General features: G+C 38.9%; 1 protein-coding gene across 16 annotated transcripts in view; it reads left to right on the top strand.

Annotated features, from left to right (window-relative positions):
* The window catches only part of ehbp1l1a (EH domain binding protein 1-like 1a), a 69,151-nt gene that overhangs the window by 3,023 nt on the left and 42,701 nt on the right, over positions 1 to 23,427 (top strand). For 8 of the 16 annotated variants that reach the window (XM_044185179.1, XM_044185185.1, XM_044185178.1 and 5 more), the window contains exons 1-6: positions 11,752 to 12,101; positions 21,674 to 21,731; positions 21,976 to 22,071; positions 22,211 to 22,264; positions 22,415 to 22,593; positions 22,795 to 22,940. In XM_044185179.1, coding sequence (XP_044041114.1) covers positions 11,998 to 12,101; positions 21,674 to 21,731; positions 21,976 to 22,071; positions 22,211 to 22,264; positions 22,415 to 22,593; positions 22,795 to 22,940 — 637 coding nt within the window. In that variant the 5' untranslated portion in view covers positions 11,752 to 11,997. Of the gene's footprint in view, positions 1 to 11,746; positions 12,102 to 21,673; positions 21,732 to 21,975; positions 22,072 to 22,210; positions 22,265 to 22,414; positions 22,594 to 22,794; positions 22,941 to 23,427 lie in introns of those variants that run through there. The other 8 variants (XM_044185186.1, XM_044185184.1, XM_044185176.1 and 5 more) reach the window with 7 other exon arrangements.

Raw genomic sequence — 23,427 nt, 5'->3', positions numbered from 1 at the left:
GAGGTAAATAAAGGAAGAATTTATGGTATGTCAAAATCGTAGAAAAGGTTTCAATCATAGTCATCTGGACACTGTTTTCAGAATCAAGATGTTTCGGCTCCCATCCGGAAATCATTCTCAATTGTGAAAAATGATCTGAGAACTCAGAAATTTAAGCTACTCTGTGTTACTTAAGCCCCGCCCTCAGGAAGGAGTCTTCCTGAGTTTCTGCTGTTTACCCTGCCTAGTTTCACCTGAAACTGACCTTCTTTTGTTTCCATAATGGCCCAGTAATCAGTAATCAGGCCCATTGTTTTCTGGCTGCACCTCCCTCATCACTGTTAAGTACCTGATTAGCATATGATTGGCTTGACCATGGTGATAATACACTGTGGTAGATCGTTGGCAGGTTGAATCTCAGACCACCATTTCTGTTCAAAGAGGGGTTTTCTTTTTTTCACAAAAATGGCTTCTTTAACTCTACACCAGGGACTACACCATCTGGTATGTCAAAATGTAATTCTTTTTTATTCATATTGAATGTAAGAAGTGGTGTATGCCAATAGAACAGCAGTGATATGCTGTGTATTAGGCATACTGTTATCACAAAAGCGACATATTTGAGTTAGAATTGTCATCTGCTGGTGGTGAGTGGTATGCCAGTAGAACACCAGTGACCCCTCAAAAAGTGTGGCATACCATCAGTCACTTTTTGATCTTGGTGCAGCTGTTAATCTGTGTGTAACTGTAGAATGTAAAGTCTTTGTGTTGTTAAAATGTCAAAATTTCCAGAAACAATACTGAGGATGTAGCCCATCAGAGAGAGAGGAAGAGAGTCCCAGTGCTTCAGATCAGACTTTGTAAAATTATTTTTATGTAGAGAGGGAAGGGAGTGAGCAATGTTGACACCTAAATAACCAACAAAACCAGTGTGGGTCAATTACAATGATAGGGTACCTGGTGGAGTTTGCTTGGCTGCCTCATTAATAGGGAAACACTCGCTTTTACTGATGTTTAACTTATAGCCTGGAAATGACCCAAAGGTTGTCAAGATTTGTAAAATATCGTTAACACAATTACCTGGGTCTGTGACATATCAAAAGGTCATCAGCATAGAGAGATATTTGATGCTCTAGTCCTGCTCTATAAATACCAGTGAAGAGTGGGGAGGATTTGAGAGCAATGGAAAGATGTTATATTGTTATAGCAAAGAGTAGGGGGGAAAGTGGGCAACCTTGTCGGGTTCCTCTTGTTAGAGGGAAGTAGTCAGACCTTTGAGAATTAGTTGTCACATAAGCAGTAGGGGCAGTGTATAAAGGTCGTATCCAAGAAATAAATTTAGACCCCAAACCAAATTTCCCCAAAACAGAAAACAAACAATCCCACTCAACATAATGAAAGGCTTTTCCTGTATCCAACGATATAACCATATCAGCAGCCTGAGAGGTGAGAAAGCACAATATTTAAAAGTCTTCTAATATAAGATGATAATTGTCGTCCTCTAACAAATAATCTCACGGAAAACACTGATTCTTTTAAAAATATAATCGCAGAACTCATCGTTGGCTAGTAGCCCTGTACTGAACCTCTATTGTCTCTTAGTATTAGACAAAAGTACTAAATCTAAAATGTGTGGGGCATGATCAGAAATAATAATAGCAGAATATTCAGTATATTTCACAGCAGAGAGAAGAGCCATGTCTACAAAAAAAAAGCAATATGAGAATAAGCTTGGTGTACTTTAGAAAAATAGGAAAATTCTTCTGCGACTGGGTGAAGAAAACGCCAGGGATCTATGCAACCTGACTCGTAAGGGATAACAGTGTCTTCAACATGGCATAAGTGTTTTAGGATGTGATCGGTCAAGCTTGGGGTCTATTACTAAATTCAGGTCCCCCCCTAAAATGAGATGATGGGTATCCAGATTTGGAATATTGGAAAAAAGGCAGGTCATAAAATTTGGGTTGTCCCAGTTAGGCGCATGAACACTGACCAACACAACTGAGGTCTAATAAAAAGTGCCACTTACTATGATACAGCACCCTCCGGGGTCAGGTACAATCTGTGTAGGGGAGAGCGGGATACATTTGTTAATCAGAATAGCAGTGCCCCTGGATTTGCTGTGAAAAGCTGCGTGAAATATTTGCCCAATCCAAGGTTTACGCATTCTGTTATGGTCACTTATGGTCTCTTGAAGGAAAGCAATGTCAGTGTTAAGAACCTTAAGGTGTGAAAACACTGGATTGCTTTACTTCACCAGCCTAATAGAAGACCCATTCTCCTCTGGGATAAATTGATTTTAATCATTGATATGATATGCAAGATACACGATAGATTTATTGATCATTTTACAACACAGGGTTGTATAATGAGATTTTGTTTTGTAGTTCCCTTTATGCTACTCAAAAAAAATTATATACAGTAGTTCAGTGAATAAATAATAAGTCATAGTGGAGGGCTGAGGATGAATTTAGTCTCACAACCTGCGGGAAGAGACTAGAAAAATCAGGTTCTCTCCTGGCTACTCCGTTAAGATGAGATCATGGAAGATTTTCTGTACTTTCCGGAAGCATGACACAATTATTTCTTTGGAAAAGTTGAATTATTCCTAGAAAAGTAGGTGGAGAATCCACCAGGGAAGGAGGGGCGATTTGGGCTATAAAAAACAATGTGCAGAGCTTGGTAGTTAGTTCAGTACTGGTGCTGGCACGGGTTGATCTCGTGAAAGAATAAACTCTGTTGCACTGAACTCTGATCTTCTCCAGAGTTCAATGCTTCTAAGTGTTTCCAGTTTTTGTTCATCTGAATTATTGGGAAAGTGCTGGAAAAGGAAGCCAGTCTTACGCCTCGGCCCAAGCCTGAACTTCTCTGCTCCAACACTTTCTTGACCATTGTGGAGATGTGAGAGGACCATGTCAGGTTCTCTGTGATGCTGATTCCCAGGAACCTAAAACTATTCACCTGCTCCACTGATATAGATAGGGGTCTGTGTCTTTGCCTCCTTTTTCCTAAAATCAATGATCAGCTCCTTGGTTTTGCTGACGTTGAGCAGTAGGTTGTTCTCTGCCAGATTGTTGATTTCCTCCCGATATGAAGTCTCAATGTTGTTTGTAATCTGGCCGATGATGGTGGTGTCATCCGCAAACTTCACAACAGAGTTGTGGGGGCTGCAATCATGGGTGTACAGCGTCAACAGGAGGGGACTGAGCACACAGCCCTGCAGGGCTCCAGTGATGAGCACTAGAGTAGAGAAGGTGTGACTGCCAATCCGAACTGTCTGGGGTCTGTTTGTAAGGAAGTCCAATATCCAGTTACAGAGTGTGGTACTCAAGCCCAGAGTCTTGAGTTTTCCAATCAGTTTCATGAGGCAGACTGTGTTGAATGCTGAGCTGAAATCAACAAACAACATTCTGATGTAGGTGTTGTTCTCAAGATGTGTGAAGACTCTGTGGATCTGTTGGTTCTGAAAGCAAACTGGTGAGGGTCCAAGCTGGCTGGGATTATGTTCTTTATGTGCTGGAGAACCAGTTTCTCAAAGCACTTCACCAGAATGGGGATGAAAGCCACAGGGCAGTAGTCATTTAGACTAGACACTGGAGACTGTTTAGGTACAGGGACGATGGTGGCTGTCTTGAAGCAGGTGGGAACAATTTCCTGTGACAGTGATATGTTAAAAATGTCAGTAATGACATCAACTAGCTGATTGGCACATGTTCTTAGTACACGGCCAGGGATGATATCAGGCCCAGCAGCTTTACTCATATTCACTCTCAGCAGGATTCTTCTCATATCAGCTGTGGATACTGACAATGGCGGTCTTCTGAAGGCGGAGTAGACTTTACAACTGACTCTTTGTTGGGGAGATCAAGACGAGCATAAAATGTGTTTAGCTCATCTGGTAACGTGGCCTCACACATGATCCTGCTTTTGTAGCCTGTGATGTTTTTGATCACCTGCCACATATCTGGTGTTGTTGCTGCTGAGGTCTCTCTCCAATCTATCCTGATATCTCAGTTTTGCCTCCTTGATCACATCTAATTTAGAAAAAATATTAATGATAAGAGTAGAAATGAAGCAAGCATCCTCCCTGTACATAGCAATAAACAAAACATTTCCCCCAAAACACAAACATAAATTTTGACAACGATTTAATTCAAAACCAGTCAGTAAATCGTTTCCTAAGCTCGCCATAACAGAACAAGACGAGTTGCAGGAGTGGATTACACACAACCGATTTACTACGCAGTGGACTTCACCTCCAGACGATCCAGAATATACGCCATATGAACATTTTAACAGTCAACTAGAAATATAAAAACAAAAATAAAAATAAAAGAAACCCATCACTTGAATAAACTGGTCTCTACTATTTCACAGAATTAAGCATATATATATCCCATATAGGCATATACACACATATACGTACACATACACATACATACATAGACACACACATTCCTGGTTAATGAAAATTTGATTTCCACCAGTAGGCGGCAGCACTCATCTACAACATAACGGGAGTAAGGAGTCAAGGCTTAGGTCAGGCAAGGATTTAACCTTGTTGAAAGCAGCTTGCCTCTTGGCCACAGTAGCGCTGAAATCCTCATAAAACTTAATGCTGTGACACTGATAGTCCATATTGCAGTGCTCCTTTGCCCATTTTAGCACTCTCTCTTTGTTGATGTAGCAATGAAAACGCACTATCATAGGGCAAGATCCTTGACAGGACTTGAGTCTGAGGCTGCGATGGGTCTGGTCCAGTTCAGGGCAGGAGTCTGGTATGTGAGTCCCCAGCTACCTCCTTGAATATATCTGCTATGAATTGTCTCAGATTCTTGCCTTAACGCCCTAGGGCAGGCCGATCACGCTTAGGTTCTGACGCTTTGAGTGAGAAATCAGGTCCTCCACAGTAGCTTGAAGTGTGCCCTGTTCCTCCATTATCGAAGCCAACTTAGACCATAGTTCCACTACTTCTTGCTCCAGGCCTGTAATGTTGTCTGATTGAGTCAAAAGGGCTGTTTCCATCTCTGAAATAGTAGAGGTGTGCTTGACCACAGTGGTGGTAATGGATTCAAGGGATGAATGAATCTGGGAGAGAACCCTGTTCAGAGCGGCGGTGAGCTCCGCAGTCATGCTTTTCCTGGATTTTTCCAGCTACATAATGAGCGTTTCCAATGTGAGAGCAGAAGGCATGGACGGCATCTTGCTAGCTTCACCTCCGAATGCGCGAGAAATCTGTTTTGTCTGACTTTTTCTGCCCGCTCAAGTTGATTTATTGATTACGGTGTAAATTCAACGTATTGTTAATTAAAACAAACCGTTTCACTGAAGACTTATAGGAAGTCCCTTCATATATGTTTTATACATAATTTTGTCATCCTGATTGTCAATAGGCCTACTGTACTTTTACTATGTTGGTATATTCTGTACACATGACATCTATTGCATGTCTGTCTGTCCTGGGAGAGGGATCCCTCCTCTGTTGCTCTTCCTGAGGTTTCTTCCATTTTTTTCCCTATTAAAGGGTTTTTTTCTGGGGAGTTTTTCCTTATCCGAATTTAGGGTCTAAGGACAGAGGGTGTCGTATGCTGTACAGATTGTAAAGCCCACTGAGGAATATTTGTAATTTGTAATATTGGACTATATAAATAAAACTGACTTGACTTGACTATGTAATGGATTAAACTTTATAATAGGTGGATGACCCTGACTGGCCTACAACTGTCAATATTGGCCTTGTATATTGGCCAAAATGTGTACGCAATTACATTGCAGTGCCCTGGACTCCAAAACAGGATGCACACCAACTGGTGGTTGGCCTGCAGACAGGAAGTGGATTGTTTAGGAATAACTTCACCTCGTGGTTACCACCATGGCCCTCTCCCCATCAGCATAAACAGTGAACTGATAAAACAAAACAGCTAAAAACAAATCTGCTTTGTAGTCCATTCTAGAAGCACTTAGCTTATCTGTTATGTATGTAATTGAGGGTTGTGTCTATTAACCATTAGGTTCTTAAATGCAGGGAAAACCCCTGTTCAATGTGGCACAGTCCATTCATTTCCAAATCAAGAGCTGTCACTGAACCACAGGAAACACGAAATGCAATTCCCAGAATAGTTTCTCAGATAAACATAACCTCACCATGGGTGTTTTGGCAAAATACCAACTTTAAAAAACTGCTATTCCCACATGTGGAGACTCCCCTCCACTCTTCCTTGCTTTATTTTTACCCACCCAAATGCAGCTGTTTCCCAGTGTGCCTGCAGAGTAAACTGCTGGGAGAAAGGGAGGATGGAGGTTCATAACGGAAACACCAGGGACTGGCCTGTGAGCCAGAGAATCACTTTGCAACAGATGGAGACTGGGACAGCATGTACTGTGATCAGACCATTAGAGACTTTTATCAGCAGTACATCTTGTCCAATCAGTGTTGTCCACCTCTGGTATCAATACTATGATGCAGCCTGATTAATTACACATTTACTGTGACTAGTGAAGTCCCTAAGATGATAAGTGGTTGCAATGAGCCATGTTGAGAAAAATTCCCCAGAGAAACTTTGGTCAAAGTGTACATAAATATGTTATTGTATTATTATTACAATCTTAGAGTTTAATGAATGAATTCTCACAAAGTGGGGTGGACTAGGTTAATTTGAGCTCTGCAGAATTCTGTTTTTCAGTTTGGTTTATATGGAAAGGTGATAATACCATTCTAACTACACCAACATAGTAGCTGTTGGGTTGTTTCTTCCTCTGGTCTTATGTCACGTGGGGTCCCACAAGGCTTGATACTTGGCCCGATTGTATTTATTCTGTATGTGCTACCTGTTGGCTAAAATTTTGTTCTATTGTGCTCAGCCCAGTATCCCTAGGAATTACATCTATATTGGACAATTTCACACCTTACGATTTACATTCAACAAAGTTCAGTGCCAATGCAACAAGTAGTGTATCTTTTATGTAGTGAAGTGGAAAATAAGGATGTGAAGGGTGGTGGATGGGCGTGTAGCGCATCTAATTTTCATGCAGGAGACCACAGACCTGCAATTAACATTAACATTCAGCTTTTTATTAACCGTAACTGCGATGTTTTCCCAACCTTTACAGAGTGTTTTAGTTGCCTAACCCTAGCTTTACCTTAACCATAGTTTATTTGCTATAACTACGATTTTGCCCTAACCTTACACATACCATAGTTGCATGCACAGTAGTGCAGAATACAAGAATTTTAAAAATCTTGACAGTGGATGTAAAAACAGGTTGTCAGTGTATGTATGTACCTGTATAGGCTGCCATTTTTATAACTTATTACAATGGTTGTCAATGTTGTCCTCATGCATTTTGTTTTAATTCTCTCTGTTTGACCATTCCCTAAAATTCTTGCCAAATTTTAAGGTATAGTATTTTTACAAGATAAGATGTACCTTTATTGATCCCCCATAGGGGAAATCCAATTTGACACAGCAGCACAAGGGAATGTAGTAAAATATCTAATAAAATATAATAAGAATGATATAAACAATAAATAGATCTGTGTGTATATACATTATATACATATATACAGTGTTTCTAAGATGTATGTACAGTACATACACTCAATATACAATATCTTTTTGTATATACAGATAGTTTAATTGTGAGTGGTGTATGGTTTTGAGCCTCAATCAGTGAAGGTACTGTGGCGATGTGGAGTTATGTGTATACGTGAAACTCTTTGCAACTTTGGTTTTGAAAGGTGCCATAGAAATAAAGTTACTTTCTTACTTACCAATAGGCCTTAAAATGTGGGTCTCTGTCCTCTTATTTGGTCCCTTCAGATTCTTTGAAGAAGCACTTTGCAGCATATCTCTTTTGGCCAAGGGTTTCTTTGTTAAGTTTATTAAAAAAATCATTATTCATCCATTTATTGTTTGCAGACTCCAGACAAGGAATGTCATGTGTTTTGACATTCATAGTTGTTTACTACCACTGTGAAAATTGTATTGTGTGATAATATCAGCATGCATAGTGAGAAAAGCAACTGCAACTCCGAAACAAAAGCCACATATCTGTGATGCATGATTACTAAGACTAATGTAAACACTCTTCTCTGTAATGTCTTGACTGTTTGGAACTAGATAAGAACACATTCAGAGACTGACCCAGTTCTCAAGACCATTTAAAAGAATGCTGTGGTCAACTGTGTCAAACACTGAGGTTATATTTAAAGATCCAGACCCAAAAGGTGACTGCATTAGTGCTAATTCTTACTTCAAACTAGAAAATGATCTCTAGTAATCACTTACCTTTTTAACTAACTTCTGTAAGCTTTACTTTAAAAATTATATGTGACTATGACCATGTGACCTGTGTAAACTGGACCCATCACATCCATGTGATTTTTAAAACATATGAATTAACCTCAGATAGATTAACAATGGATCACATGAATTACAGATTAATGACTATGTGTAAGGTGTTGCAGTGACTAACAAAGAAAATGCTCACTGAACTCCTTCATGTCAGCAGAGTTTTTTTTAATGGTCATTAAGCTAATTGTTTTGGTTTTATACTTTACTGTTATGGTTCAATCTCATTGCTCTCATCAGTCCTTTCAAGTAGTGGCAGGCAGCTGTTTTTAGCAAAAATCTAAAAACCCACTGTACACTGCCTGTTCATTACCAAACATCACACAGACTGAGTTAGCGACTACCTGGTGAACATTTAGTCAGATATTTACCTCAGGAGTTGATAGGCAGAGCTCAAAGGGAGTGAATATTGGACTTACGTTCATCAGTTGGACACAAACACGACTCCAAATGAATGCTAATGTTGGTCTGTGTCTGCTGGATGCATAAATAGGCAACTGTTGCCAGACACATTTGCCAGATATACTTTATAAGGTTATAATATGTCAGATGTTGTTTTTACAGCTTGTTGTGCCCTAGTGGCCCAAAAAAATTAATGCAGCTTTAAAGATTGTCATTGCGTTGTAACATTGAAACTTTGGAATAAAAAAACGTGTGGCTTTCTAACATTATGATCTGACATTTGTGTAATTTAAAAAAATAAATTCTTACAGCAGATGAAAGCAGGGTCCAGTCATCTAATAATAAACATTAATAATGACTAAAATTAGACAATTTCATCATTTGCATCAGAGGATGGCCTAGTTTGGTAATTCTATAAATAAGCTTTATATATTTGGAAAACATAATAATGACTCTAATGACACTGTATGAAATAAAAACATCAAAGCTTGATATGAGATATTTACATCAACTTTTATCATTCAGGGTGTGAACAGGGTGTTTATCTCTGTGTGTGTGTGTTCTCGCAGGCTACATTATATTCCCAGCTGCTCTATGTGTCAGCGACAGATTATAAATAGACTCAGGGCTAAACTGGAAAAGTCCCTCCAGCTGAGGGGGACTCGTGACAGGGGGAAACTTTGCCTGACAGGCTCACAGGTAATGTCTATTTTGTAGTCAGTCCTTGATAATATTCCTAAACACAGCTTCATGGGAACTCACTAATCACTGTTTGTCTCATCTTAGGACTATTTGCGATGGCCTGCATCTGTTACATGTTACAGTCCTCTTTGTTTTAGACAAGTCATCTGCAGCAGTCTGATTCAGGCAGGGAGAAATGATTTGCATCTATTATTCATTTATATGTAAATGCAAATCTGTATATCTAGTATAGCCTAGCCCTAATAAAATATCACTGTAATATTCGTCTAGGGACACACAGCAGCCTGTGGCTCTCAGCTAAGTAAACTTACTGAACATTATGGCATTTTATCTCCAATAGCATCAGGTCGTTATTTCTGTTTCATCCTTTTAATATCTATTGCAGAATTACTGTCATTATTTTTAGAGCTTTGGTGACTTTAGCTAAAGCATCACATATAGACAACATCCCATTCTGTCATTGTAGGTGTGACTTGTAAAGCATAGTATATTGCCTAGTAACTATTTCAACTGCCTCAAGCCAGCCAATATAAACTCTGGTGAAACAGGAAGTACTTGAAGTACCTTCAAGTGAAAATAAATGTCCAATTTTAAATTAGACTATTATTTGAGTTAGAAAATGAAACAATAATTTAACTTGACTTTAATAATCAATTTCCTGGTTCATCAGTTCAATCTGGTCGTGTCTAGATGGTAACCCTGGATTTGCGGAAACTCTTGTGAGATTTAGGTTTAGGCAACAAAACTACTTGGTTAGGTTTAGGCAATAAAACTATTACAAATCTCGCGAGAGTTTCACAAATCCAGGGTTACTATGTAGACATGACAGTCTTAAACCATAATAAATAAAGTACTTGCACACAATTGGCCTATTTCTTCTAGTGTCTTTCCAAATGTCCAAACCTGCACATATCTCCAAAAAATGTCTTGCTATATGTAACTATTTAACCATTATCATAATAATATTACACAAAGAAGGGGAACTTGGCTCATCCCGCTGGTCATGTGTAGAATTATTTATGCCATTTATGGGGCATGGCCAAAGTTACCATCAAGGACACTGAGATCTTGTCCTTGTCTTATTTTTCTGGGAATTTGTGGGTTTTAGCAACCTGTGGGGAGATTATATTCCCCCCGAACACAATGGACATTATATATGCAGATTCAAGTATATTTTACAATTCAAGTTAATACGAATACGTTTAGTACAAGGTAATAACATTCACAAATTTTCAAACTCAATTTATTTAACTTCTTTTAGACCAAACATTAGTATTTCCAATCTTATTAATAACAATAGGTCAATACTTGTTTGTTAAGAAAATGTGTGTTAGCTGAAAGTGGGCTAACATTTAGGATGAAATAATAAAATGTGAATATAGTACATAGAATTATTTAGGAAAGAAGCAAAGATCTTTATTTGCCCAGTTGAGATCTGATATTTAACAACTCAACGTTGAAACTGGACGATTTGTCACTTTGGAAAAAGAGAAACAGAATTGTTTAATGTGCTATCTCAATGATTTAGAAAATTTGTTCCATTTTGCTTTCTATTGTCCTTTTTACTGGGAACTACGCAGTACAGTATAAGATTAAAATAGAATTTGTAAATTTAGATGATTCTTATTCTTTTCTGTTATCAGGTGTACAAAGCACATACATGTAATTTTTAAAAGTATATAGAAGTATATAATGTTGTAACTGATGTATTTTTCTTTTGGTTTTGTATATGTGTTAACAGATGACGCATGTTATATATTTTTTTTGAAAAAACGAACTCACTAATAACATTCTTCAGTTAATAACTTACAGCATTTTATCAGCTGCTTCCAGTGTTGTTAGACTCAATATTTTAAATCTGACTACTTTACGGCCAACTACTATAAATTAATAAATGCTTCTCTTTCCCAGAACTGTATTCGTGACAATGGGGCAGCCCTCTGGAACACCATTTACACCTTTGCATTTGTAAATAAAATTTACAGAAAGTAAGTGAACAGTTAACTAAATAAATTAAATATGAAAAAACGAGACCCTCTCTTTGGTTTCTGGAAAAACATTTCTGAGGGTGGTGGGGATGTTTTGTCAAAGGTACCTCAATATTTCTGAAATTGTGGCGAAGGCCTTGCAGAGAGGACCTTGAGCTGCCAAAGCGCCCCACTGGTTAACTTAAATGCCTCTGGTGTGACCTGCAAAGAATAATGGTTCTGGTCGTTAGTCTGTGCCGTACAGTCTATGGTCTGTACACACTTCCGACAAGCTGCTTTCAACAAGGGCTTTATTTTGAAAGTCATAATCTTCAGTGTTCCGGTTCATATTGTTTAGCCTGACGCAAGCTCTAACTTGAGGCGTGTGTTTGTTTTGTAGCCCATCTGTGGAGTGGACGCCGGTGAGGAGTGGGTCACACACCGCCAGAGAGGAGCTGTCAGCGGGTAGCAGCTAGAATTTCTCCGTCTACTTCCCCCGGTGAAGTCCCAGAGGAGGGACACGGTAGCGGGATACACAATTCCTTCGTATTAATGTCGGTTTATCGTGTCGAGAGAATAATTTGACAAGCCTGACCATGACTTCGGTATGGAAGAGACTCCAGCGGGTCGGAAAGAAAGCGTCCAAGTTCCAGTTTGCTGCTTCCTTTCAAGAACTAATGATAGAATGCACAAAAAAATGGTAAGTAACTGTAATAACACTTCTTACTAGCTAATATAGTGGATATGTATTGCGTTTCCTTTGGCAACGCCGTCCTAATGTGTTCTCTCCAAGTGTTGAAGGCACTGACAACCTAATCGTGTATGGGAAGAGCAAGTGATGCCAAACTCCATTCAGAATATTAACATTATTATTTTCAGCGAAGTCATGTACGCCACAGAACAAAATGGCCTTTGAGGGATCGTTCGGACACAATTCAGCTCACACCCCATACGCCACCAATATTTTTGTCAATAATGTAACCTATTATTACTTCTCTTATTATTCCATCGTTATTAACGATTCGCCACGATATACACAATGGGGCGGAAGCGAACACCCTAAACTGTTTCTAAAAGTTGAGGCTTTTGATATAAAATGCTGTTTGGGCAACCACTTCTGCACATTTTCTGTGGCTATTAACGATTTGTCTTGGTTCTCGATTCAAGTTCGGCGAACTACGTGCCGTTGCATGGTTTTGAATGAAAATGACAGAATCAGTCTGTGAATTGTGCTGTTAGAAGGACCATGTTGTACCGGAAGCTTTACTTATATGTTAATAATGCAGTCAAGCGAATTTTCTTTAATCAAAATATGGTGACGCTTCTTCAGAGAGCACGCCCCATTACTTCCGCGTCTGCTTTTTTGTATTGAGCCTATGTAGTTGTTACCATGTGGTATAGCATCCTGATAATTATGGCAGCCTGGAGTCATGTTAAAAAAAATAACCTGGCTGTAGGAAAGAGTGATAATCTCTGGAAGAACGGTTGGTGTTATTTGTGCAGGTGGAGAAAGGATGTGGTCATTTACACCATCAGCACCACCAGGGCAGTAGCCAGGATTTTAGAACAATGAGGTCATAAATGTTAAGTGCCACCCCACCCACCAATGAAATTTCTGCCTTTGTCACCATGGCCAGATGAACTTGTAAGGGGTCCCTGGGTCAAAACTTTTTTTGGGCCCATATTCTTCTCCCCAGTACTGCGATGCTGGACTACTGTCTCGCTCCAGTTTTTTTGCAGCTGTCCTTTATTTCTTTACTTTAGTGGTGCAAAAAAAAACAACAACAAAACCACAAAACATAAACTTATAAATGCTTTATATAAGTTTATAAGCAGAGATACACAGATACAGCAAGGACTAGGCTTTCCTCTATGTTGCTTTAGTGGCTCCGTCCAATTCCTTCAAGCCAAGAGCTCCGCTGGCTGATCTGGGGGTGGGGACCGTGTCAGTGACAGTACACCGAAATAGCAGAGCAAGTTGTGCATGTGGTTTAAGTCAACAAGAAGAAGATTCAGTGCCAACTTTTGGTACTAAACTGTTTTTGATTCTCAGTGCTAAATATTGAGGCCATGGGCCTAAAATGGGTAGTCATTACTCTGGGTTTCAGTCTTTGTCTTACTGTAAGTCTTACACTGAATATATGTCACAAAGTCATTTTCAGCATGCTCAACGTTAGATTAAATAGCAGGATACATGGAAAACCTTTAGACCCTAACCAATGTATAGGTTAGGTGGTAGATCAGAATCATACTGTAAATAACAAGCATACATTTCTAGACTGATTGCTTCAGTCTTGGCACTGCAGGAGTTCCTTTAATTCCATTATCATTACTCACGGTGCAGTCAGCATGTGTTTCCAATCCTCCAGCCCTGGCTTGTATAGTGTCCTACCCTCCTGTCACACTTTTCTGTACTTTTCAAGAAGCATCATACACACCGACCAGTATCAACTTGTTTCTGTCCTTGGTAGATCCTATCATAGAGGGTGTGTATCCTCACAGTGTGAGAATTGATACATGTTACTTTTCCTGTACTACAGCTCCCCTTAGGCGCACAACACTATATGATATTACACATAAAATGTATATGGAAGTGAGAGTAGACTTTAAATGTAAGATATATAGAGAAATGTAATATGTTTATGATGTTGAAATTGTGTATTTTTTAAATGGGGTCTAGAGGGATTTTTGAGGTGAGAGTCCCTGAGGTGAGGTTCAAAATACTCACGGTAAGTCAAAATTATAACTTAAGTCAAGATTGTGAAATAGTAAATAAAATATGTGATAGTAAGTCAAAATTAGAACATTTTAAGTCAAAATCAGTCAGGCATAATTTGATAATTAAAGATAACTGGTCAAGATTACAATTTCTTATGATAACTTGCGATAACTTTAACTTAAAATATTAAGTCACAATTTTGACTTACTACTATATCGTAATATTTATCTTATCTAAGTTAAAATTTTGACTTAGTATCTCATGATGTTGACCTAAAAAGACACAATTTTGACTCAGTCTAATAAGAATTACTTAGTTGAATATAACATTGAGTAACAATTTTTACTCAGAAAATCAAAATTACTACTTAATTCTAGTGCCTGACCAATAAATTGTCCAGGCTGACATATGGGCCGATATTAGCTCATTGCAGATATATCTGTGTATGTGGCAGCTGAAATGGTAAGAAATAGAAGTACAGAAATACCAAAGATATGTTTGAAACAGTGTTACCATTTTATAGTTTGTTGAGTAGTGACAATTTTTTTCAACTGTTAAATGTCCTGCCCAGTACATTTCTTGTTAATTGTAAAAAAAACCAAACAAATTTAAGGAAACGTTATCAAAAATGTTTATTTATGTTATGGGTTGTGTAAAGAAAACTAATATCGGCCGATATATCATTATCGGATTTTTTAAACTCTCAAATATTGATAACAGTATCAGCCTCAAAAAGCCTGTGTCGGTCGGGCTTTACTTACTACCTCATAACGTTTCAAATTAATAAGACTTAATAAGTCTAAATTTTGATTTTGAAATTTTCTAATTATTACTTAATCTCTTAATTTTCACACAGTCATAATTTTAATTAAGGAAGTTAAAGTTTTGATTTAGTGTCTCATAATATTGACTATATTGAGTATTATAATTGTAATCAGTCCTGACTTTTCATTAGTTTCTTTTCTTTTCTTGGCAGAAATTGACTTCCATAATTTTGCAATGATTTAATTTAATAGAAATGAGACCAGAGCTCACATGCCGTCCCACGGCTTAATGGCAAGTCCAGACCTTGAAGACCATCTGGCTGTATGTGACTGGTAAATGTTTAGATTTAAATGTTTACACTGTCAGGTTTACAGTGGTTTCAAATCCTGAGTACTTCCTTCACTTCTTCGACAACGTTAACCAAAGCAGCTCCTTGTGAGGCGGCGTATGTACATGTTCACACTTTATATAACATCAGGTGATGCCCTGAAAGCACAGATCATACAGCAGTGAGCTCCAGCCTGAACCCAGATATCATGTGTGCCTTTTCATTAGAGTGTGTGTAAATGGTTAGGTGGATGGTTTAGACTATATACTTTATAATCTGTGGCGAGAATGAATCTTATAAATTTTGGGTGTAAAATTGGGTGTAAAAGTCTGTAAAGTGACATTTAGACCACTGATAACCAAACTCACTGCACTGATGACAAGAGATGTTAGGCTGCGTTCAGACTGACCTTGAAGGATTAGTTCAACATTTTGTGAAATAAGCTCATTTGCTTTCTCGATATTGGAGATCAGTATCCATCTTATGTCTGTGTGTTTTAAGTATGGAGCTGGAGTCAGGATGTGGTTAGCCTAGCTTAGCATGAAGATTGGACGCAGGATAAACAGCTATCCTGGCTCTGTCCAATGTTCAAAAATACACCAACCAACACCTCTAAAGCTCACTAATGAACATGTTGTATCTCCTTTGTTTAAGTGATAGTTTGTAACGATTTGTGGTTGCTACAGCTGTTTCTTAAAGAACAACAGCCGGGCACAGTGACTACCTAAAGTCTTGTCATCACAGTAAGGGTGCCAGGTTTGGTACCATTGTGACTGTACAGAGACCAAAACCTGTGGTCACTAAATGTATCTGGCAACCAGCGCTATGTCTGGAGACTGAACGCTGGCACTGAATGTTTGGTCAGACCTGTAAGTCCTGGGCTGGAGACTGCAAAGATGTGCTTGGGGAATGGATAAACTGTTGTTCATGAAGAAATAGTTCCAGCACATAACACCCCATAAATAATTTTTTCCACTTCTGTTTATGAACAGATTAAACACTGTTTTAAACAATCACCCTGACTACAGTTTGGGTGGTAAAAGTCAGTTTGGGGTAATTCTTTAGCCTCATAGTTCAACATTTTGGGAAATACATTTATTTTCTTTTTGTCCGAGAGAGAGATGTTCAGATCGATCTCATGTCTGTGTGTTAAGTGCAGAGCTGGTGTCAGGAAGTGGCTACCCTAGCTTATCATAAAGACTGGAAACAGGGGGAAACAGCTAGCCTGGCTCTGTCCAGTACAAAAATCCACCTGCCAACACCTCTAATGCCACGTTTACTTCATAACGTTCAGGCCGTAATTAATGTTTATTTCAACCTCCTAGTTGTAATTCTGAGACAGACAGATCAGGAATTTCTGACCGCTATGATATTTTCCACTTGTACAACTTACAAAAAAGTTTTCACAGTCATTTTATCCTCTGTCTCGTCGATCGCGAGGTGAAGAGTGGAATAACAATGTTCATTTTACAAGTAAAATAAATCTAACAGGAATGAGCACTTGCATGTATTTGGTTGGATGACAAAGTGTGTTGCAGGAAGACATCACCTTGCACTGCGGCAAAAGATGAGCCAGGTTCAGTTTTTTGCCATGGCTTTCTGCATGAGTACCCGCTGTGCCAGCGCAGTGGTCTCAATGGTACAATAAAGCCAATAGGAGAGTGAGGAAGAAATGTCAGCTAATCACAGTCTGTACACACCCACACAGTCCTATAAAGAAAACTAATCATGCAAAATAATTGAAAACACCTGTGTGGGTGTGTAGGGGCTTTAAAGTTTTCTTTAAAGCAAGAAATAAAACTCATGTGACCTATGGGTGACATCACAGACAGTACAGTTGTGTTTTCTACAGTCTATGACAAGAATGTGTAAAATGTGGATCAGCTAGACGGGCTGTCTCCCTGAACTGATTTGCAAAAACCACCTACATTGAAGTATAAGAGAGTTTAGACAGTCTGGGAAAACTATTTAGACGTTGTATGATCAACAGCTTCCCTCACACCATCCAGCATTCCCTCATAAATTAAAGTTAAAACACCTTGTACTTCTGTACTCCACTCCATGTGTGTTATGTGAATGACACATATTCTCTCTTGAGAAGTTGTACTCTGAAAACCACTAATCTACCGACTCCAGGAGCTAAAAACACTGTATTAGATTTGTTGGTCAGCCTGTTGCAGCAGCACAGGAACTTGTCTTTGATAAATAGTGCAGCAGGTGTAGGATAGCTGTTAAGCCTCTGTGAAGTTCAGCATGGCAGATGTCTATTTCTGTTCTCTGTCTTTCACTCTCACGCCTCTCTCAGAACCATTCTCACCAACGCACACACTGGTCATGCAACATGAGAAGGAGGCACAGGCACACTGTCCCCACTACAGTTCGACCAGTAGGCTCTAGGCCAAAACTGACACTACTGATTCAATACTTTTTGGACTGAAGCCTGCCAGTGTGTGATTTATTCATGCTATACCTTATTCTTGCCATTCATTTAATTTATCTTATTTTATAATTCTCGTTTATTACAACTCGGCTCTTATTTTCATAGTTTTGGTATCAGTTATGATAAAATTGTACTCACCAGAGTAATCACTGAGATTTGGAAACATGGCAACATTGCTACAACAAAGTCTGACGGGTCAAGAAACATGAAAAGTCAGACGATAACAGTTTATCCACATTATATAAACCACTTTATTTGGAGGTCAACTGAAAGTGAGCACACCTGAAATGTCGCAAATAATCCCTCATTGCACAGTAGGTTAAAGTTGAAACAGGACACCTAGAAATCAGGAAGTCTGTTAATTGTATAGGGGCCTTTAGCAATGTTGTCAGTGTTACAAATAATGGTGACCTCGTACATTTGTCATAAACAGTGCTTGCCTGTAGATCGCACACACACATAAGCAAAGCAATAGCTGCAGTGCAGAAGACTGGCAAACTGCAATGTTGTTCCCCTATAGTTCACTGTATACTCTAAAGGCCTGGTCACATTACAGTATCAAAGTATTACGGTATACCAGGGTATTTAGAAATCTCGAAGGTATGATTTTCAATACCGTCAAAAATACAGATGCTCCTCTTCCTGGTGGATCGATCATATTGGCTCTTAGATTGTTTATTTTCTGTGCGCTCAGTTCGGATTTGAGTGGGTATGTTTGCTCAAAAGATGCTCTGTGCTTTGTCTCGTAACGTTAGTGGCGCTTCACATTGCTGCTTTTAATAATCGCCACTGTCTGCCTGTGGGAAGAATGAACACGTAAGAGTCTGGCCATTCTGGATTAAAAGCTCTCTTTTCGCTGTCTACTTTTCTGTTCATGCCATGTGAAATTACTTTTCTCTGACTCGCTTATTTCTCCGACTGTCTCTCATCTTGTCTTCCTGTGTGTATCTCACTCACTGACTCGAGTCGCAGTGCTCATCAGAATGCACAGATTTGATTGGCTGAGTAGCATCACGTGAGATGATTTACAACCCATGCAATTGGTCTGTGAGTTTTCTGGGCTGCTAAACCAGCGCCGTATAGGATAGAAAAACTGTGCCGAAAATAAAAACACTCCAGCTCTGCAGGGTGATGATTCTCCCAGATTGTGTCAACGGGTCCTCTAGCAAGAAGGGCGCTTATTTCCTATCTATTGATTATTCTATGGACCATAAATATTTAAACCCTGCAAGATTTGTCTAAGAAGGCTAATTGCATATTAGACATAGCATTGTAGGCTAGACAGTGTCATACATGCTACAATGATTTTTATCACCAGCAGCTCAGCTTTTTTTTTTACACAAATACCATATACCCTGGTGAAATGTCAGGAAGGTATGAATGTGTGAAAAAATAGATACCGCCCCAATCCTAATATCTGGTATATAAATATTAGCTCCGTGTCCCATTCACTTCTATTGTAGCCCTAACGACGGACAAATTCAAGCGTGCGTTTCCTGTTTCATTGCGTTCTCTAGCCGGCTCCTGCGGATTCGATGGTCAGAGTTCACCTTTGATCAACTTTGACAGAGCAGATGAGCTTGTTCGGCCCATAGAAAAGCTGCTGCACTGTTTTGAAATGGGGATGTTATTATTCTTGTCTTTTATCACTTTATTAGTACATTATCACACTACCAGACTACAAATTGCAGCATCATTCTCATACACCGTTTACAATCTGTGATCTCTTTGATCAATGTTTTTATATTACCTCATCAGAAAAGTGACATCACGTCCTTTTTCGCGGCCAAGTGTGGGGAAATTTTGTTGATCATAATGTGGCCATGCCTTAAGCCATACTCAATCTGTTTTCACAGCAATGGCTTAATCCACATCTTAGTTATGTGCATACATTGTTCACACAACAAGCTGCTGCTCTAAAGTCTCACAGGATAATGTGAGTCTGAGTGAGATTTCAGCTCCTGAAGTCATGTGTGGGGTCTCCCATTATTTGTATAGTGTGTTTGCAGTGTTTCCAGTATCTCTCTCTCTCTCTCTCTCTCTCTCTCTCTCTCTCTCTCTCTCTCTCTCTCACACACACACATCCAATCAGAGCTGTTTATCCTCAGGAGACTAACTCTCTATCACTGAGTTCTTGCTCACAGTCACAGGATTTTAATTTTCTCCTGGTTAAGCTCTTCACCTCAATGTTCTGGAAGCACACAGATGGGCTTGTGTGTATGCTGTGTGCTTTTTGGCTTGTTTTTGACAAGCCATCATCTCCTGGGTCTGCACTCTTTCTCAGACCCCATTATTAGATTAAATGAAATTAGATGATATTTTACTGTGGTGATAATGGGTTGTTGCAACCATAGAACAATAGTAAGAGGACACATACAAGAATAGACAATAAACAAGAACACAGAATATGTTAAATATCTGAAATCTGAATGCAACATGTGTTGCAGTGTTTTGCTCGCAGGGCCTTAAAGTCCCATTGAAGAGGGATAAAATTCATTACTTGTGAGTAGTTTGTACTGTGAGTACTTTTGAGTAGTGCTGACCAATAAATCGTATTTTCATTGTCATCGCTATATGAATATGTGCGATAAACACATCGCAAAAGACTGCCTGAAATGAAATGTGATGAATAAGAAAAATAATTAAATTTAGGGATGGGTACTGAAACCCAGTATTAAAGGGGCCCCTGGGCTAAAGACCGTAGTATTTATTATCACGCTGCAGCCTCTGCCCTGCTCTCTGTGTCGGGGCTGAGCTCCTCCACATACACACACATGTGCACGCAGAGCCGCGGTGGACACAGTGAAGTGAAGATAACTCGAAGACTACTCGAGTTGAGGACAACTACACTCGTTACTGTAAGGGCAATAAAACCTTAGTGAGTAAACAGCCAATACACCTGTTCAACAAGCATAAGTATGTAAACATGTAGAAAGGGATATTTTAATCTGCTCTGTCTGTATATGTTTTACACAAGCACCACACGCTAGCTTGGCTAATAGCGGATTGTTACAAACAAGCTAAAACTAAGTGTGTATGTAGCTAACTGTTTAGCTTAGTTTGCCATGTACCTTAAAATTGGGCAGATTCTTGTAAACTTACTGCTGGCTGAGACAAACCAGCCTCTCCTCCCTCTACCAGTGGTACCTGCAGGTGAGTCACATCAGCAGCAGAGGGAGGAGGACAGAGGACAGGAGGACTGATAATGACTGACGTCTGTGTTCTTTATTCTTTCTAAACTTCACTCAGCGTACAGTATATGGTGTTTTGGTGTATATGATTTATTTTATTAACATTTTAGATTTGTTTCCAGTGAGATATTATTGAGTTTATGTAGTGACTTTGCTGTTGCTGCTCTAGAAACAATATTTATAGTTATTTTTATATTATAGTAACTGCAAATCATATCGTCATCGTAATATTCAACAAAGTTATCGCACATCGCAGATTTTCCTTATATCATGCAGGCCTAGTTTTGAGTGAAATATCTGAACAACAATCAGAAGGATTGCCATGAGAGTTGCTAGTGTGGCTGTAGACTCCTAGCATGTGTTCGAAATCTCTCACCATTTGCTACCTAGTACACTATATTTACTTTTTGCCATTTGAATGTCCAAATTCGAGATTAGAGATTTATACACTTTATAGTACCATCACAAATTGCCACAATGCAACAAAAAAGTAGTATCCATGGCATGTACACTGCTTTTTACTAGCAATCAGTGTCAGTGATAACACAAAATGATTATGTAAGAGTAAAGACTAAACTATTGAGTGTTTATTATGTAGAGAATATTGAATCAGTGAACGAGGGAGTGAATTCTGTCACTTTCTTAACTATAGAGCTTTATTTACACATACAAAAGGTCAACAGTCAAACTGAAAATGGAACTGAAACATTATTTCAGAAACTTGCTTGCATATCTACCTGGGTGTGTGTTTTGATCATGTTGTATGCATACAGTATATTGGCTTGATTAAAAACAGTAAAATGTTATTTGTGCTCTGCTGTTATCGCAGGCAACCAGACAAACTGAGAGTGGTGTGGATCAGGAGAAACAGACGTCACAGCACAAAGGTAATAAAGCAAAGAAGAATGCGATGAGATTCATTCAGAAGCATTCAAAATAGCCAATTGTCACTATATAGAAATGGCTAAAATGCTAGGAAATATGTTCTGGATTTAGATGGTTCCAAGAGGATAAACTTTTGTTTAGTCTTGTATTTAAAGTGTGCTCTGCAGAGGCTAAAATACAATCCATAGGACATTTAGGCAACATTTTTGAGATTGAATCCCTTCTTTGTATTGTCTTTTCTGTCAGCTCCACAGCTGGCAGCCAGGGATTAAAAACCCCTACAGAGGCCTGGTGGTTTGGCAGGTTCCAGAGAGTTTAGACATTACTGTCACACTCTTCAAGGTAAGAAGTTAAGTCTCTACGTACGTAGCTGTAGTTGATAAATTATTTAGATAACAGATGGTAAATGCATAATTTAGTTATTAATCTGGATCGGCAATGACATGGCTAATGCATCAAGCAATTATTTATCTGTCAACAGGAACCTACTGCAGAGGAGTTTGAAGACAAGGACTGGACTTTTGTCATTGAAAATGTGAGTCTGCTGTATCTGCGTTATCATTAGTTGTGATTTAATTTAATTTAGCCTACTTTTAATTGTAAAACTCAGATGGACAATGCATTCTCAGGATGAAGGAATTTGTGTTCAATCTTAAATTCCTTGTCCATTGGTTTTATTTATTAGGAGACAAAAGGCCGTAGGAAGGTGTTGGCATCAGCTGATGTCAATATGAAGAAGTTTGCCAGTGCCACGCCGGCCCAGTATGACGTAACACTGAAGCTCAAACCGCTGTCTATCAAAGTGGTGGAAGCCACACTGAAACTGAACTTGTCTTGTATCTTTCTTAAAGAGGGCAAAGCCACGTAAGTCATCAACCCAGCAGCATATCAAAATAATTTACTGAAAGCTGTGAGTCCTCAAAGCTGTATAATTGTAATTTAAATCATTTGTTGAAACAAGGGTTGGACCAATATGGGTTTTTGAAGACCAATACTGATATTTTTGGACACAGATATTCTCAGATATCGAATGTTTTAAGAGGATTATTTTTCTATTTTCCACAGAGATGAGGACATGCAGAGTTTGGCCAGTCTAATGAGTATGAAACAGAGTGACATTGGAAATTTGGATGACTTTAATGACAGCGATGATGAAGTCGGCGAGGAGAGGAGGGCCAGCTTTGGAACTGGACAAGCCTCTCATGTTACTGGTAAGACTGGGGACTGGCCCCAGCCCTCTGGGGGCCCGAAGACTCCAGCATCACAGTGTTGCAATTAGTTTGTGCTAATTTGATTAATTACATATTTGTTTGGTAATACTTTATCTACCACTAAAGCACATTATAAACTGAAATGGTAGGGGGTTTAAGGTGACACCTAATCTTGATTGTTGAGAGGGGTATCTGCTGATTAAGAGTCCATTCTGATTATTATATTTACATAGCAACAGAAGATGTACGATATTAATTTATTATGTATCAGACACACTGAAATAATGGCTTTAATCTTCTAAATCAATATCGAAATCGAAATCAATTCTAAATAAAGTGTGCTGCGCTAGATTTAGGAAAGGACTGTAATTCAGTTAGCAACATACACACTACAATATAATTAGTAGTAGTATAATTAATTCTGGAAAAGACTTGGCATGGGAGATCTTTTGCCCCGTTGTCAACCTCAACTCTGTATTAGCTGTGA

This window comes from Siniperca chuatsi, linkage group LG22 (genome assembly GCF_020085105.1).
Source record: "Siniperca chuatsi isolate FFG_IHB_CAS linkage group LG22, ASM2008510v1, whole genome shotgun sequence".
Classification (NCBI taxonomy): domain Eukaryota; kingdom Metazoa; phylum Chordata; class Actinopteri; order Centrarchiformes; family Sinipercidae; genus Siniperca; species Siniperca chuatsi.
Note: the sequence above shows the minus strand (reverse complement) of the source record. Positions and strands in the feature narration are given on the sequence as shown.